Source organism: Muntiacus reevesi, chromosome 4, assembly GCF_963930625.1.
Source record: "Muntiacus reevesi chromosome 4, mMunRee1.1, whole genome shotgun sequence".
NCBI classification, from domain to species: Eukaryota; Metazoa; Chordata; class Mammalia; order Artiodactyla; family Cervidae; genus Muntiacus; species Muntiacus reevesi.
This window is the reverse complement of record NC_089252.1, coordinates 71499917-71517951: the sequence shown is the minus strand read 5'-3', so window position 1 is coordinate 71517951 and position 18035 is coordinate 71499917. Positions and strand designations below refer to the sequence as shown.

Sequence of the window (18035 nt, the reverse complement as noted above, 5' to 3'; positions counted from 1 at the left end):
TTTTTGTCATTTTATTTAGAGACCTTTTTACTTAAACACACAGAGGTAGCCCCAGCCTGTTTCAGCTCATGAAAGGCCCTGATTATAGAGATATACCATAGCGGGTAATTATGAGAACTATAGGAAACATACATGAGTATATATTAGTGGGTAATTTAGGTACATTAAATTACCAGTACATTAAACAATTTCAGGGGTATGTTAACTGGATGGGTGCATGGCTTTTTTGGCAATACAATTCTCCCCAAACGTATCCATTTACTTCCAACCTGTCCCATGTGCCATCAACTTCAAAAGTTATTTCCCAGACATTTCAAAACTGTTTTCTTTCTTGTCCCCACAGTTCTTCCCACCCTGTCTTAACTTAGCGGTAGCTACCTTGAGGTCAACTAAATTAGTTGGCTTGGATGGTAATTAGGTAAAAAGATAACTCTCCATAGCTCTTATAACAGATTAGATTATGCTGTGCTAATGGAAAATCCCCAAACCCCAGTGACTCAAAACAACAAAATTTATTCTTCACTCATACTGTAAGTCTGCTGGGGGTCCTGAAGCAAGCTATACTCATTATAGTAACTTAGTGACACAGGCTAATGGAGGCTACATTTTGATACATGCTTCTACTATTGCAGAGAGAGGGGGACAAGAGCCTGGTAAATTACATTCAAGCTCTTAAAACTTCTACCAGATTCTGAGAAGACGGAGGCTAGGTTGGTGGCTGCATACCTTTTGAATCTTCCAAAATTCTCACAGAGTAACTACATGGAAGAAGAAAAAGAAAGAACAGAAAATCCATGTACATTTACAATAAAACCAGGTGACAAGGTTTCCCCCAAAACACCAAAATACAAATGAATCGAGACAACTACCAACAGCAAAAAAAAAAAAAAAGCTTCATGGACTAGTCTGTGCAAGGGGAAGCTGAGGAATGGGGTGGAAGAGGTACCTGGGAAATACAGAATCCCAAAATAGCTAAGAGATAGTCACTGGAAAGCAGATTCAGTAACAAGAACAGTTGGTGAAACTAGGAGAGGTTTTTTCCTTCAATTCAATAGTGAGTGAATCAGAGACTGGTAAGAACAGAAAAAACTAGAATGGTCCATCCTTGTGAACTCTTAAAACTGAGAGGCAAGCCTCCTTTTTAGGTCAGGCTCCTACAAGGTGGAGAAACCTCTGGAAGTGCTGGATAAGATGTTTTACTTCCAGTCATCATGCAGTAGCTGGAACAGTTATTTGCCCTTCGGAGCCATGACAAAGAAACTGGACAAAAGATAGGAGTCAACTATCTTTGGATTTTGCACCATCTTGAAACCTCTGTGAAAAGAGAAATAGTTGAAGTGAGGCTTATGATTGCCCCTGCTTTCTGCCTGGAGACACATTCCAGTCCACAGTGCAGCAAATGCATGAAACAAGCAGAACCTGGCCACCTTGCAGAGTTGGGATCGGAGACAGAGGTTGGAGATGGGAAAACGGAAGGAGCAGAGAAGAGAGAGGAGGGCACGGTACTGAGAAAGCTGGAGGTCTGCAGACAAGTCTCCTTGGGGCTTTTGCTTTTCACATACTTAGAATCAAACTCCACGAGGGAAGCAAGCAAGCTGAATAGCTCCAAGACTGGCACAGAACACTTTTTATTTCTAACTGGTCAAAGTGGACAAGTCCTTACTCAACACCCAGGACACTGGGAGTAAAGACTCAGAGGGTCACTCCAAGGGCAGTGGAGATGAACTAGCCCTGGAGTCAAGGCACACTGCCAAGCCTTGCCGTGATCAAGCTGGTCTATAAGTAACTTAAATACCTACCAGACAACAGGTCAACACCTTTTTAAAAGAATTCAACACATCTGGCACTGTACCATAAAAGAATTTACAATGCCCAACATTTAATTTTTAAAATAACTGAATATGAGAAGCAGGAAAATGTAACCCATCAGGATTAGAAACAGACAGAAATGGCAGAGATGATGTTACTATCAGTCAAGGAATTTTTAAAAAGCTATTTTAAACATGCTGAAAGACATCTGGAAACGAACATCATGAAGAGAGAATGAAATACTTCAGAAATGGACTTTCAGGAGATAAAAGAAATACAGTGTCAGGGGACATATGTATACCTGTGGCTGATTCATGTTGATGTTTGGCAGAAACCAACACAATTCTGTAAAGCATTTATCTTTCCATTAAAAAACAAACAAACAAACAAAAAAGTCTTTTTTTTTAATTGGGTAGAATTGACATTTTATTTTTTCCTGTATTTTTAATTCATTTAACTCTTACTGTTTTATTTTTATCAATGTTACAGTATTATAAAGCTATACTTCACCTATCATTGTTTTAATTATATCTTACAGATTTCATTATCAACCTTTTTTCTGTCCATTAATTTTTCTTTTTAACACATTTCTATAAGTTTTATAAGTATTTTACACCTAGACCTTGAACATTTTTTTTTTGCCCCGTTGTACAACTTGCAAGATCTCATTTCCCCTACCAGGGATCGAACAGAGACAGTGAAAGTGTGGAGTCCTAACCACTGTACCATCAGGGAATTCCCTCAATCACTTCGTTGGACACTCTGAAATTTTGCTTTATGTTTTCCCTTTGCCCCAGGAGTACTTTGACTTGCACATTTTGCCTTTGCAACAGAGCTCTTTGAGGTTATATATATATATATATATTTTTTTTTTTTAACATTTATCTATTTATTTACTTATTTGGCTACACCAGGTCTTAGTGGGATTTAGTTCCCTGACAACGGATCAAACCCAGGCCTTCTGCATTGGGAGAACAGAGTCTTAGCCACTGGACCACTAGGGAATTCTCATGACAGCTCTTTATACTGTCCTCTTCTTTTTTTAATTTAGTTGTTACTTCTACCTTGTCGAAACATGTACCATTTGATACTCTTCTTCTACCCTAATCCCCACCTTCACTTTGGTCTTAGATCTAAAACGATTCAGTGCTCACTAGCAATCCTTTTGCTGAAGTTTCCCCAATCATCTCCTAATTGGATGAGGCTTGTTTTAGTAGAATACCGAGGAGTTGAGTACAATATTTCCTGAGCTCTTGCATGATTAAAACTTAAAAAAAAAATCCTTGATACTTAAAGGGCAGTTTAACTAGACACAAAACACTCGGTTCATAATTTTTCTCTGAGTTTCTTGAACATCTGCTCCACTGCTACCTCACTTTTTGATGCCAACCTGATCTTTTCAGAGACTTTATCTGTCATTTTCTTTCTGAGCCTTTCCAGCTCTTCACACTGTTTTTGCTGCCTTAGCTTTTTTCATTCTTATCTTCTATATAATTTATAGTACTTGCGGTCATTCCTATTTTCATTTGGATATGCTGTAATTTAGTCTTCATCATCTAGGGTGATTTTATCTTTCTGTTCAAATTCTTTCCCAAGTTTGGTCCATTCTCTTTTCACGTTATCCGTTGTTCACCTTTTCATTTTTATTCTGAGTTTCTAGATATCTGATCTGTGGTATTCTTTCATAGCCACAATTGTTTCTAATATTTTGAAGTTCATGTTAGAGGGTTGTTATAATTTACCCTTTGTCCCTTTTTCTGTGAAGTATTTCATTAGCCTTAAAAGTTATCATTCTCATTTTGTTTTCTTCTCATATTTGTATAAATAATCAGCTCCTTTTTCCGTTTATGTTGATATCCCTGTAATAATGGGCAACTCTATGGGGCAGGGGTAAAATGAGGAGTGGATTGAGCAACTTTCTCTGTTTTTTGGTAGGAGACTTCTTGTTTGTTGATCAGTAATGGAATTTCTTTAACAAGTAAGTCCAAGTGGTGGTGAGGTGGGGGGAGAGTTGCCTAATTTTCTTCTGAATCTTTGACCTGCTGTTGATGGGCTGTGGTCTTCAGCTTTTTGCTTCCTTTTTTGCCTTCATCCATCAAGCTTAGAAGGGTTATCACTCCCTTTCAAGATGACTTCATCTTTTTCAGATGTGGTATCTCTTATCCTACTTAAACCTCTAAACTCCTTCCCTTGACTTCCCACCAGTCTCTGCTCTGATCCTCTAGGTCTCAAACCTGTTGCAGCATTTGTGTCCTCTGGATGAGACCGCCAGTAGTTAGGTTTAACCCAAGTCCAACTTAGGTGCAGGCCTGTAGCAACAGAAAAATCTGGAGGATTTTGCAGGAGGCAGGTCACAGAGGACTTTCTATGGGGGCGTTTGCAATAATTTCAGCAAGGAATAAAAGGGTCTAAAGTAAAACAGGGAGGGGTGGAGAGAAAGGAACTACTTTTAAGGGACTACTGAAGGAATAACCAAAGTTACTTGATGACAGATCTGAGGTGGGAAAGCAGATATCTGAGTTCTGAGTTTGGGTTCATGAATGAATGAATGGGTAGATGGTGGTACCAATTCACTGAAACACGAAGTCTGGAGGAGGAGGTTTGGGGAAGGGCATGGGAAGATGAGTTGCGTCTGAAGTACCCCTGTGAGAATGCTGACCAACTCCAGAGAGAGTTCTGGCTGCAAACACCGAGCTGGGTGTAACTAGTATTTAAGGAGAAGCTGAGGTCCAAGGCTAGATGAAATCATCCAACAAGAGGGGACAGAATCAGAGGAAAGGAGGAATGGGAACAAAGATTTGGGGCCCAGCAATAATTGAAGAGTAGACAGGGCAGAAGTCTCAGTAAAGAAGAAAGAATGAATGATAAATAAGGAAAGCGGGTGGAGAAGAAAATGGTAACCCACTCCAGCATTCTTGCCTGGGAAATCCCATGGACAGAGGAGCCAGGTGGCTACAGTCCATGGCATCCAGAGTTGAACATGACTGCTCACACATGCACACAAGGAAAGCAGGAGACAAGTTGGAGAGAATGGCTGTCAGAAAGAAGACAAAAAGAAGAATCATCACTGCAATGGATTGACATACAAAGTATGTTAAATGTATCATACTGATACTAGAAACCTAATTGCTTTCAGAGGATGCTTGGGGACCAACTTATCATCCTGAAAACTGGTGAATAAAGAGGAAAGAATCTATTTATTTTGCTTTGTCTTTCCCAATCTGCTGATTTAGGTCCTGAAAGGGGAGAAGTCACAACTTTTCTTGGATATATCCCAAGCTCAGTGTTATCTTGCCTCCTGGGATAAAGACAGGAAAAGAGAGATGCCTTCCTGCCCTGGGCACAACGGCATGGGGACGCAAGTAGCCCATCTGGGCTCAGGAGGATGTGCAAAGATGGGCTTTAAGGTGGTCCTAAGCAGGGCTGGAGCACCGCAAGAAATCAGGTGGGGAAGTGGGGATGGCAGAGCTGCCCAGAATAGGGAAGAGGATCCCAGGTGTCCAAGGCCACATCTCCAGGTGGGGTCAGGGGGCCTGGGTCTGCAGAATTCACTCTGGAGGCCCCCGGGTCTGGCTCAGGATTCTCTGCTCAAGCATAGCATACCGCTGCAGGAGGGCCTCATAGACCTGGAGGGGTGGAAAGAGCAGTTTAGGATGGGGAAGGGAAGGTGCCTCTGACATCTCTTTGCAAATTACAGTTTAAAAACTTTTCCATCCCGCTCACTTGCAATTTAATTTTTTTGCTGGGCAGACAAAAGAGAAGTGTCAATTCACAAAAGAGGAAATGGTAGTAGTTCCCCAACCTGTAGTTTTCAGATCTTTAAAAAATGGGAACTAAGGCAAGAAACCAATTTTTGTTCTTAAATCTACAAAACATTTAAAAATTCTGATGAAGGTGCTTGGAAATGACTGTCTCTTTGCACAGCTGGTAGAAGTTGGTGGTGCAACACTTTTGGAAATCACCTCAACTTTACATTTGGATAAAGGGGCTTGAAAATGCCCATAGCTTTCGACCTGGTTATTCTACTCCGCAAAGCTCCCCTAAGGAAATAATCCTAAATGTAGGGTGCTAGGTACACCAAAGGTCTTTTCAGACACCACTAAACATTCAGACTCATAAGACTACCATGGGTTACACCTTGACACTCAACAGAATACACTGGAGAAACATGAGTGCTGGCACAGTGGCGGAAAGGGCCCATGAACAGTTTGTACAGGTGTCCAGGGAAGGGTCTCTTTGCCTCCCTGCCTTCTTCCCTCCCTAACCCCCAGGTCACAGCTCAGATGCAAGGAAATGAAATCCACATCTGACAGGTGCAGTAGCCTCATTTCCCACAGAAGTATCTCTCCCAACAACTCCGTGGGCAAGAGATGCGCCTGTGAGAAGTCACAGCACTCAGGGAGCCCTAAGTCTGACTTACCCTTAGGTATTTGCGTTTTCCCACTTAAGATGCAGTTTCCTCATTCAAGGCCATAAGGCCATAAGCAATGTTGCCTAGTAATACTGTTGACATTCCATTTTTTATTAAGTCTCGAAGGAAGGAGAGCTAGAACATTAACCAAAGGCCAAATTCTCATGCAGAACAGGCAGAGGTTTTGTTAATCCTTTACCCACATAGGATTAATTATAATAATCAAAAAACTAGAAGCAACTGCTCTTAAGACATGGAAAATGCTTGAGAAATGTGATTCATCAGCCAGTCAGAATATTATGCAGTCATTAAAAATCACATGTAGGCACATTTTTAAGAATATAAATATTTGGTTGTAATGTAGAATTTTAAAAGTGGGATACATCTGAAAGAATGCTTTAACACACAATCAGGCAAACTGTGATTTGGGGAAATATCTCTTGATGAAAATGAGGCATAAAATGGAGTGAAGAGAGCTTGCGATATGAAATGTAGAGATTTGTAAAATCAAAATCTGTCAATAGAGTAATAGTTGCAAATATTCAAACAATAAAGTCTGTGGCTAAAGGAGCTAAAAGAAAAAAAAAACTAAAATGGACTACAAAATTATGTATATAATGTGCTATAAAATAAAACCCAAACCAAAAAACCAACAAAGGAAAAAGGGCCCGAAAGAAACACAACCCCACATTCTCCCTCTTCATGCCTTTCGTTTAAAGCTCTTTTCGCCTGTAGCTTGCACAAGTGTAAGCCTTGCAGTTCAGGTCAGTGTGTGTTACAGATAAGACATCATAGACCAGCAACACTGAAGACCAGGGATCCATAGTTCCGTGGGACTCGCATATACCACTAGGAGGTCATGCCAATTTCAATTTGGCTTAACCGGCCCCTAAAGCAAGGACTTGAGCAACTGATTATACAACAGGGCCTCTGCCCATGAACTCACTGGGGAAGTAAGGGGGCCTTTGATCTCCTCCCCAAGGAGGAAATTGGAACATTCAGCAGAGCCTACAGGGAAAATACAGTTCCTGTCTTGAGTTTCGACTTGAGCACAGGTGCACCACAGAAGGCAAATAGAGGATGCTGCCGGGCTGTTTACAATCCGGTCCTCAAATAAGTCACTTGTGCCAACAACCACAGCCTGTCACTGCTTGCCAGCTAGTGCTGAGAAGGATTCTGAGGTTACACTTGGGTTTGACAGTAAGAGTTCCATGAGCTATTAGCGACAGGTCATAAGTAAGCCAGGGAGAGTGGCAGGACACACTCTAAGTGTTTGCCACCTGTCATGAGGCAGGCGCAGCTGTTTGTTACCCTAAAGCTTTCCCCAGCTCCCTTCTTCCTTTCTGGCCTCCTTCTAGAGAGGATAAAAGAGCAGCCAGACTCTATCCCAGGCTGACCATATAACCAAGTGGTCATCTGCAGGGGGAGTTGAGGGGAACAGAGTAGTATGTTTCTCCCTGATAAGAAAGAGTGTGTGAGGAGACACACTCTGCCCAATGCCATGCTCTGATTCCTGCCTGTGAATGCAGCTGTGGGCACACAGGATGTTAGAAGCAGCTACGAACATCCTGTGGCCATGTGGAACACGGCTAGTGCAGCAAGATCCACTACGGTAGCCACAAGCTATATGCGGTCCTCAGTGCTTGCAATGTGATTGCTGCTGCTAGCAGAAAATGCATACCAGATTTCAAAGCTCATTCACACACACACAAAGTAAAATATCACACGAGCAACTTTTCTTATTAATTACATGTTGAAATGACAGTGTTTTGGACATTTTGAATATATTAAAGTCAGTCACTTTTTAAAATTTTTATGAGACTACCAGAGAATTTAAATGATATACGTGGTTCTCATGATGTTCCCTTTGTCCACTGATGATCTGGGGAATGTCAAAGAACCTGACCCAGGGCCCTGACACAGCTGAACCACTGAACCAATACTGGCAACACCATCCGACCTCCTGTGGTATAGCAAAGTCATGCTAGGCAAGCATTCTTTTTAAGCCTCACAATGAGTAGGTTAAAAGCAGGCTGGACAGATGTCCCCCAGTTCCCAGATGAAGAAACAGAGGTTTGCAGACGAGGAGTGCAGGTCAAGTCACGTGAAGGTCACATGGAGAGGGAGAGGCATGATAAGAATCAGAACCCAAAGCCCCTTTATCTCAAGGCAGGCTCTTTCCACCGCATTGAGCTGCCTTTTAAACAGCACACACAACAGAAAGTAATGGCAGCCTGGGCAGACCCATGTGGGCGGGTTATCTAATCACCTGGAAAGTAGGAGCTTCTGCTTCCAAGACAGGCCGGGAGACAGTTCTCTGGGGTGTTTCTACACATCTTGGGACAGCTTTTGTTCCTGACTATCTCTTCAAGGGTGTTTGTATAGCAAACAGCCTTGGAAGATGGACAGAGGGGAAATTGGTGTGCTGATCAGGATCAGAAAGATAAGGACTCCTTTGAGGGCCAAGGCTGGACCAGTTTGTTGGCAGCTCCTTTATGATGCTGGGGGATTCCTAAGCTTGGGGTCCCCTCAGTTGGGTCACAGACACAGTGCGGGCACGCCATCACGTGGGTCCACTCCACACTGCCCCATGGCTCTCCAAGGCCAAGGAACACTGATACAAAAATTGAGCCTACACTGCCTGCGGTACTGTGAGTAATAAAGCCCTCTGTTTGGGTCGCTCCTGCTCCTGGGCTGCAAGGACCTTCTGCAAACTGGAAAGGTGGTGCAAACCGTCCAGACTGCCCCTTGCTACAACTGGGTAAAACTCGAAAGAGTCATCCCAGCTTCAGAACTTCCTGTAGGATTGGCCGAGGGCTCCACTGAGATGGCACTGCAGCAGCTCCTCTCCTACCTCGGCCCAGCCCTGCCTCTTCCATTGCCCTTCCACAGATGCAGATTCCAAGAGTGCCCCCTCATAAACCTCCTATACGTGCAAGTGTTAGTTGCTCAGTCATGTCCAACTCTTCGAGACCCCATCTGTAGCCCGCCAGGCTCCTCTTCCATGGGATTCTCCAGGCAAGAATACTGGAGTGGGTAGCCATTCCCTTCTCCAGGGGATCTTCCCTACCCAGGGATCGAACCCGGGTCTCCTGCATTGCAGGCAGATTGTCTACCGTCTGAGCCACCAGGGAAGCCCATAAATCTCTTGCATCCTCATCAACAACTCAGGGTCTGCTTTCCAGTGTAGCAACTTGTAGCAAGTGGGGTCTGTGTTCCCCGACTGAGGAACCACACCATTGTCTTGGATCCAGACGTCAGATCTGAACAGTAGAAACCTAGGGTGTCTTATGCTTAAGTGACAGAGTCTTTCAGCGGCTCTGTTACCCTGTGAATTAGAAGTGAGCACCCACTCCAAGGCATCAGAGCAAGGAAGATGCGCCCAGTGGGCCATCTGATCCCTGGGGCTACAAGATTAGAGGTATCTCTGAATCTCAGAGACAATATGCTTCCTTTGCTCTATTTTTTTGACAAAAAAAAAGTAGATTTCCTCTTCAGTTGAGCACATCAACTGTAATGTAGGTGACAAAGAAAATACTTACCTTTTGGAAATAAGAACCTGGTTGGTTTTTTCACAACACAAGTGCCACAAATACATTTGGATGGTCTCTTACCTGAGATGCTCCTGGGGTTGGGGTTGCAACTAATCTGGGATTCGGGGCTAACTTCACGATCTCTGCGAAGGGCACGTCTGTTCCAGCTGCAAGGCCTAGAAGGGACAGCTCGTTTTGTATCAGTGCATATTGCAAATGAAGGCGTTACCCGGAAATAGCATTTTATCTCTGGAGTGAGAATATGTTCTAAAACTGGATTATGGTGACAGTTGTACAACTTAATAAAATGCTTGCTTTTTTTTCCCTTTATATTGGCTGTGCCCAGTCTTTGTTGCGGCCCACGGGCGTCTCTTGTTGCAGAGTTCAGGCTCAGTTGCTCTGAGGCCTGCGAGATCTTAGTTAACCCATGTCTCACCCATGGATGGTGGATTCTTAACCACTGGACCACCAGGGAAGAACCACAACTTAGTAAAGTTACTAAAAAACACTGAATTGTACAGTCAAGTATGGGTGATTTTTTTACATCATATAAATTGTACCTCCATAAAACCATCTTTAAAAAAGGGGAGGAAAAAAAGGGGGAGAAAGAGAAGAAAAGTTTCGAGAGCAGCCCTCCTTCTCAGCACGGCCTAGTTTGTCGGAAGTGCATGTTAGGAGGCAGCTAACCTCTGGGCTCTGACAGAGGGGAGGGTCTGCCTGCCTCTCCTCCCTCACATGACTCCACTCTCCCCATCGCTCACTGCACTGCAGTCACCCCAGCTTCCCTCAATTCCTTCTGCCCAGAGCCTTTTCACTGTGCAGAATGTTCCCTCCTCTCTTTCAAAGAAGCTTCCCCTAAGAACACCCCTGCCGCCCCTCAGCACCGTCCGCTTTCCTCGGGGCGTGTCACACCACTGCCACAGATTTAAGGGCTCTCCCTGCCTGAGACGGAAGCTCCGAGAGGCCAGGCCTTGGTCTCCACTGGAGCCCCAGTGTCTAGGAGGCTGCATCCAGGAGGCATTCAGTAAGGGCTCATCAAGCAGAGGAGAGACAGGGCTGGAAAGAGGGAAGGCGGCCGGAGGTGGGCAAGGAAAAAAGAGGAATTTCCAAGCAAATTAAGCAGCAGTATCAGACTGAAGGGAAACTCAAGACCAGGAGGGAAGGAGGGCCCACTAAAGATGGGAGGCCTGGTTCTCGCGCGGAATGCTGCAATATCCCAGTCCAGAGCTGTGTGGATGAGGGGCCAGTGGATAGCGGGGTGGCCCCCAGAGAGACTTCTCCAAAGACTCTGGTCCCGCTCCACTTACAGCCTGGCTTTGTGTGACTGGCTTTTGTCTCTAGACATAGCCGGAGAGAATGGGTGTGGACATAAAGTGGGAACTGGTGCTCTCGGACTTAGCTCAGGTTTTAGTTTTGCATGGCAGCACAGGGCAGTATCCACAGGTGATCTCTGGCAACTAAAGAGGCACAGAAGGGAATTCCCTGGCTGTCCAGTGGTTAGCACTCAGCACTCTCATTGCCAGGGCTTGGTTCAATCCCTGGTCAGGGAACTAAGATCCCACAAGCCAAGCAGTGCAGGGAGAAAAAAAAAACAATGGCACGGAAAAATAAGAAAGAAAAACAGTGCAGAATAGCAGTGGAGGCCCCAAAGAGTAGTTCCTTTCCTGTTTTGGCAGAAGGAGTATAAAGTGAACCCCACTGAAGGCTGGGAAGCTTATGGAATGGAGTTTTCAAAGTTCTGAGAAAAACATTGTAGAGCCCTTTGTCCAGCCCAGGTAGCATTCTTTGGGAGGGTGGACGTGTAAGCCCTCAGAAAACTATCACCTACTGGATTTTTTCTTAAAAATGTATTCAGGCTGTGTATTCTAACAAAACTAGCGTAGAAATGAAGAAGGAAAAAGACTGAAGGGAGTCACCAAAAAAAAGGAAACAAAGACAAACTCAAAGTGTAGATAAAGTCAACAGGAGGCAAAGTTGGATTGAAAACAAGAGCCTAGAGATGAATTGCCTGATGATCTCTATACGGAGGTGGCACCATGTGGGATGAGGAAGACGGGGGGAGGGAAGGGAATGAAAGAGTAACAGTTTATTAAGAGGAGGCTATGCTCCCTGATTAATTCTCAATGTTCAAAGAAAAAAATACAAGGTTAAATAAGTGTGTTAAGAAGTTAAGGATAAATGCGTGAAGAATGGAACCGCCAGAAGGGAAGGACACAGCCCTTGAGGTACGTGGGTGGGCAACCTGAGCAGGCAGAGGCTATGGCAAATGGACCACACGGGGTGAAACAACATCCCTGTGGGCCTCTGCTGCTCCCCTAGTTTCTGCGATGCCTCCGTCAGAGCCATGGTCCCCCCGTGGAGCTGTCCAGGGTCCTGGACTGCTTGGCTCTGAAGTGTTCACTTCTGTGTCCATTTCCTGCTCTCGTTGAAAAGACGGCTCTGGGCATCATCCACCCCTCCTACCTACCCGCTGTCCAGACTCAGACCGAGTGCCCTCAGTCAATGTCTGAGCAGGCTTCATTTAGCTAGGACTGTGCCTCTCTTTTCCAGTTTAAGTAAAGAATAAAGGCATAGAGGGTTTGGGAGGGGAGAAAAGTGAAGCCCACCATGTTCCTGAAGACTGGGAACATCCCAATCTCCCCTTTCCACTGTCCTCAGCCCAGCTAGTGCCCCAACCGCTTCCAGAGGTGTCTGCCCCCATCCATCCACCTACCGTGGAAAGCTCGGTAAGCAGAGCCCACACAGGCAGAGTTGGTGGTGTCTATGACGTACACGGGTGCACCAAACACATCTGCAAGCACCTGGAAAGGACAGAGGTTCTGACTGTGGCGAGTCGTTCCTCAGAGGGGCTGTGGACACAGACTTGAATTTTCCAGGCTCTCTTTTCTCATGCCTTCTGATATCTTCGATTCCACCTCTACCGCCTTAAAGGAAGTACATTTGACCATGCCTGCCACCCTGGTGATCCCAGGGTCAGGGTGACCTGGGAGAAGTCTCCATTGGAGGGCCTAGGATCTCCAGGTTGGCCCTGCACTGTTTTATCAAAGACAAGGAGGAAGTTTTAGACTGGATACTTAGCAAACAGCCAAGGTGGAGACGGCTAGGTCTCTGACTATTACTAACAAGATCAGACAAACCCAAACTAACAAGAACAGGTCTTATACAGATAAACATAAAGCTTTCCATGTAAGTCCCCCAGATAAACTGTATTAGTTTAGAATAGAGGACCTGTACTAAGAGGAGCTCATGTGGAAAAGACTCGAGGTTCTTAGTTCATGAGAGACATTGGGGGTGTGCTTCCCTAGTGGCTCAGCAGTAAAAAAAAAAAAAAAAAAAAATCCGCCTGCAATGGAGGAGACACGGGTTTGATCCCTTGGTCAGGAAGATCTCCTGGAGAAGGAAATGGCAACCCACTCCAATATTCTTGCCATAGGAAATTCTATGGACAGAAGAGCCTGGCAGCCTACAGTCCATGGGGTCACAAAAGGGTCGGACACAACTTGGTGACTAAATGACAGAACTGTTGATGTCCCATCCAGATCCCCTTACTGGGCTGGCATGCCCCCTCACTCACACGTCATGAGTATTGGCTAACAGTTCACGACTGCCTCTCAAAAGAATTGCTCTTGGGATTGCACATGCTCAAAAATGCAGAGAGTGAGGCTGAACAGAAGGGCTTAGATGCAGATTCTCTGGTCATTGAATACATCCAGGTGAACAAAGCCCCCAAAATGGGGCACAGGACTTACAGATCTCATGGTCAGATCAACCCGTACATGAGCTCTCCTTACCACATTGAGGCAATCCTTACTGAAAAAGAACAGATTGCTCCTAAACCAGAAGAGAAGGTTGCATAAAAGAAAAAGATATTCCAGAAGAAATGGAAGAAACAAAAACTTATGGCCCTGGAATAAATGCCGCAAAAAATAAATGCAAGTAAAAGTGGAAAAAAAAAAAAAAAAAAAAGAATTGTTCTTGGAACGCCTCTGGCAGTCCAGTGGTTAAGACTCTGTGCCTTCCAATGCAGGGAGTGCAGGTTTAATCCCTGGTCAGGGAACAAGGATCCCACATGCCGCAGGGCAGTCAAAAAATAAATAAAAATTTTAAAAATTGCTCTTGGCTGAACAGAGGCTCCTTCTCCCAGGAGGTTATTCTCACCTCTTCCCATGGTAGCTAGTTGCCCCCTTTACTCCAAGGTGGAGCCAAGTCTGCAGCATAGTTCACGTGCCTCATCTCCACCTGGGATGGAGCTGAAGCTGACTTTAGCCAGAACCACATCCTTGCTTATCCTTCTTCCCCTGCCCTGCCTGCTTCCCTCACTCCCTTTCTCCTGGGAGCACTCTCCCAACAAATCACTTCTAGAAGAATTCCCATTTCAGGCTCTGCTTCTAGAGAACCTTACCTAAGGCAAGTATGCTACAGGTCAACAGTCAATACACTTACTCAAACAGCTAAGGCAGCCTCAGGCTGTATCTAAAACTGCTCAGTGTCCCAGTAAGACACTGACAGCTCCATGATGTGACAGCTGACTGTCAGATATCTGCAGGTTGATTTCACTTTGGGTCATATATTTCCAACACAATGAAGGACCAGAAAGACAGTGACAAAGTCTGGTGACTGTATAACAAGTGGAATGGCTGGGAGAATCAAAGGCGTTTAAATTGGAAGGGGGGAACCTTGAGGAAGACAAGAACAGTGGCCTTAGATGTCAGATCTGCCGTGAAAGACAGGCGCTTTCTGTGTGACTCCAGAGGCCGATGCTGGGATCAGAGAGTGGAGCTGGACAGAACAATGGATTTCATTTGAGTGTAAGATTGAACCTGTTCTCCTTGTGAGCTGTAAAGAGCTGGCTTCCTGGGAGAGAATGAGCTGTAAGCTCCCCATCTCTGCAGGAGTGGGAACAGGGGCAGTATTACTGCAAGTCTCTTGCTCTTAGAAGTATTAGACATGGAAGAGGCCCTAGGGCGGAGCTTGCTACCAGCACTCACCTGTAGGATGTCTCTGTTGTGAGATGCTCCTCCAGTGGCCAAAATCTTTGTCTTGGGCACTGTAAGGAAAAACAAAAACCAAAACCAAAAAATGGCCGTGACAATTCCCCCAAGGCAGAAAAGGCTGTTTTTCAGAGTTCTTCTGCCACAAAAGGCGAGCGTCAGGTCAATGCCTCTTGCTTGTCACACAGGGCTTGGGGGGAGATCTGAAGCTGGTTCTGTCCATGTAGACTTGTCATATAAAATCTGCTTGTGAGGCCACTGCCTCACCCACCTCTTGGGAGAAGAGGATACACAGGATAGTTCTAAGGTTCTGGCCATGTTGCATTTCTTTTTTTTTTAATGTCATTTGTTTCAGAGTAATACAAGGACAGAGGTTTTGGTTTTTCTACCTTTTCAAAATTACTTATTTCTTTACGTTTGGCTATGCTAGATCTTTGCTACTGCACAGGTTCCTCTCTAGTTGTGGGGGGAGGGCTTCTCACTGCGGTGGCTTCACCTGCCGTGCAGCGTGGGCTGTAGGGCATGCAGGCTCCAGTGGGTGCGGCGCACGGGCTCGTTGTCAACCCAGAATCGAACCCATGTCTCCGGCATTGCCAGGTGGATCATCTACCGCTGAGCCACCAGGGAAGCCCCAGTGTTGTATTTCTTAACCAGAGTGCTCAATGAACCGGTGTTCGATTTTTTAATCTGTCTTCGCAGTTAGCTCTATGAAGCATATATTCCGCTGCATGCAAGATATTTTCCACAATAAAAAATAATAAACTGCCATCTAGTAAGAGACATATAGTTCCACTTCAGGTTAAAATGGAGATGGTCAAGACAAAATATCCCTTGTACTGTAACAATGAGAGACTGCTGAACCAAAAAAAAAAAAATATATATATATATATATATATATTTAATGCTAACAAAAAGTGGTAAACGCAGGGAATTCTCCAGTGGACCAGTGGTCAGGACTTGGCACTTTCACTGGTAAGGACCTGGGTTCAATCCCTGGTTGGGAACTAAGATCCCACAAGCCACGAGGCATGCCTCTCTCCCCCATAAAAAAGTTGTAAATGGAAAGAAATGTAAATAAATTAAATTCTGGAATGAGATGAGCCCTTAAATGCTGACTTTGCCATACCTGTAGCACAAGATAGGTGGTGTAGTGACCCTTGAGGCATCTAAACTGCCAGAACAGAGAACCCGCCAATCAATAGGTGGTGTTGGTACCAAAAAGGTGTCCCAAAGGCAGAGCCAGTCCTCCTCATCGCCCCCAGGGGCCTCTAAGTGGTGATGTGGAAGCCAGAGGCAGGGCGGGAAAACAGAGAGAGAGCTCTGCAATCTCATAGTGCTTATATCCCTAATCTCCTGTGTCACAGGACTCTTTTACCATAAAAAGGCTTATATCTATTATGCAGGTATTTAAAAACAAATGTTATAAGCCCCTCTCAGCCTCCCCCATCTTCACCCTCCAGCCACAAAGAGAGTACCTGGGCTGGGAAGAGGGGAAGGGATGACAGCCAGCTACGGAAACAATTCAGGATGCATGTTCCTGTGTGATTCCATGTTGGAAAAGCAAAACATACTCCATTCACGACTGCAAGAGGAGTCAGCTGGGTGTGATGTAAAGCACCACGAAGGCTTAGACAGAGTTTGGGTTTGTATGTACCCTTCGTAGGTAAAACGGGAACAGGACTCCAGCTTTATAAAAATAAGCTCATAAAGGGGACTGAAAGTGCTCCCAGACTGCACAAGTGGTTAGGGAGAAGACATGGGATTATAGGTACTTTTCTCTCTTTTATTTTCAAAACTTGCTATTATAAGGCTGCTTTTTAAGAGTCTCATGCTCTACCGACTGAGCTAGCCGGGTGGCTAAGGCTGCTTTTTAAAAAAAAAGTTTTTGGCTGTACCACACGAGACGTGGGGTCTTAGCTCCCCAGCCAAGTTTCAAACTCATGCCCCCTACCCTGGAAGCCCAGTCTGAACCACTGGACCGCCAGGGAAGTCCCTATAAGGCTTTGTCGCTCTTATAAGTCAACCTAAACCAAATGAAATATACATGGAAACATAAGCTAAAAAGGAACCATGGCATTAGCCCCACCCAGCTGGGTGCCTCGATCTCCTGGTGTCTAAATATCAAGACAGGGATCATTCCTTAAAGAGAGCAGATGTAACCCAGTGGTTAAGAATCTAGAGTCTAGAACCAGACTGGCTTGGTTCAGAAGGGTCTGCCAGCCTGGAATAAGTGACACAACATCTTGTGTCTTGGTTTCCTACTTTGTGAAGGAGGAGTGATACCCACCCCAGAGATACTGCTGTTAATAAAGATAAAGTGCTTAGGAACCAGGCTGGGCACACAGTGGACACTCGGTAAATACTGACACCTGCTATCATCATGATCACCAGTCTTACTTCAGACGTCTTTCTATTCTTCTTAGATGTTATTAAAACGAGATGATGACTATTCAAGAAAGAAATGAGGGGGACCTCCCTGGCGGTCCAGTGGTTAGGACCCAGCACTTTCACTGCCAGGGCCTGGGTTCAGTTCCTGGTCCAGGAACTAAGATCCTGCAAGCTTCTCAGCCGGGAACATGATGGCTGCAGCCCGTGCAGCCCTTGTGCCCTTTTGGGTTCCAGCGTGTTCATTCATGTGATCTAGTTTTGAGAGGAACTCAGCAGAGCTGGAAAGACAGGTTTGATTCGCCCCCTTAAGCTTGCTAAGAGGATAAGTAACTTTACGCTGTTTGCACAGGAATTGCTTCAGAGGCTGGGAATGCTAACATGATCACACTAGTGCCCTGGAGCCCAGGAAGGCCTCTCCACCTTCACTGCCTCTCCCTGCATACAGGGCCAGTGGGGACAGTCCCTCAAAATTCCCTCTGCTGATGACCAGAGAACCCTTCTGGCCAGGCACTCATGTTCACCACAGCACCGGCCCTGTCCTGCTCACCTGCGTTCACTTCTCAGGGAGGTTAGAGGCCTGTGGAGACCCTTGGGGAATTTCTTTTTACGCTTTTGGTGGAAGAATGGAGAGGAGTGGGACTATTTATAAAAGTTCAGTTCAGATCTGTCGCTCAGTTTTGTCCAACTCTTTGAGACCCCATGAACTGCAGCAAGCCAGGCCTCCCTGTCCATCACCAAATCCTGGCATTTACTCAAACTCGCGTCCATTGAGTCGTTATGCCATCCAACCATCTCATCCTCTGTCGTCCCCTTCTCCTCCTGCCTCTAATCTTTCCCAGCATCAGGGTCTTTTCAAATGAGTCAGTTCTTCGCATCAGGTGGCCAAAGTATTGGAGTTTCAGC

General features: G+C 45.2%; 1 protein-coding gene across 2 annotated transcripts in view; it reads right to left on the bottom strand.

Moving 5' to 3' along the window:
* The window catches only part of XYLB (xylulokinase), a 44665-nt gene continuing 26630 nt past the window's right edge, over window positions 1-18035 (bottom strand). The window contains exons 16-19 of one of the 2 annotated variants that reach the window (XM_065933010.1): window positions 14742-14800; window positions 12467-12554; window positions 9835-9929; window positions 1-5435 (exon numbers count right to left, since the gene is read on the bottom strand). In XM_065933010.1, the coding sequence (XP_065789082.1) occupies window positions 5358-5435; window positions 9835-9929; window positions 12467-12554; window positions 14742-14800 (320 nt within the window). In that variant the 3' untranslated portion in view covers window positions 1-5357. The remainder of the gene's footprint in view (window positions 5436-9834; window positions 9930-12466; window positions 12555-14741; window positions 14801-18035) is intronic. The other variant, XR_010662944.1, reaches the window with a different exon arrangement.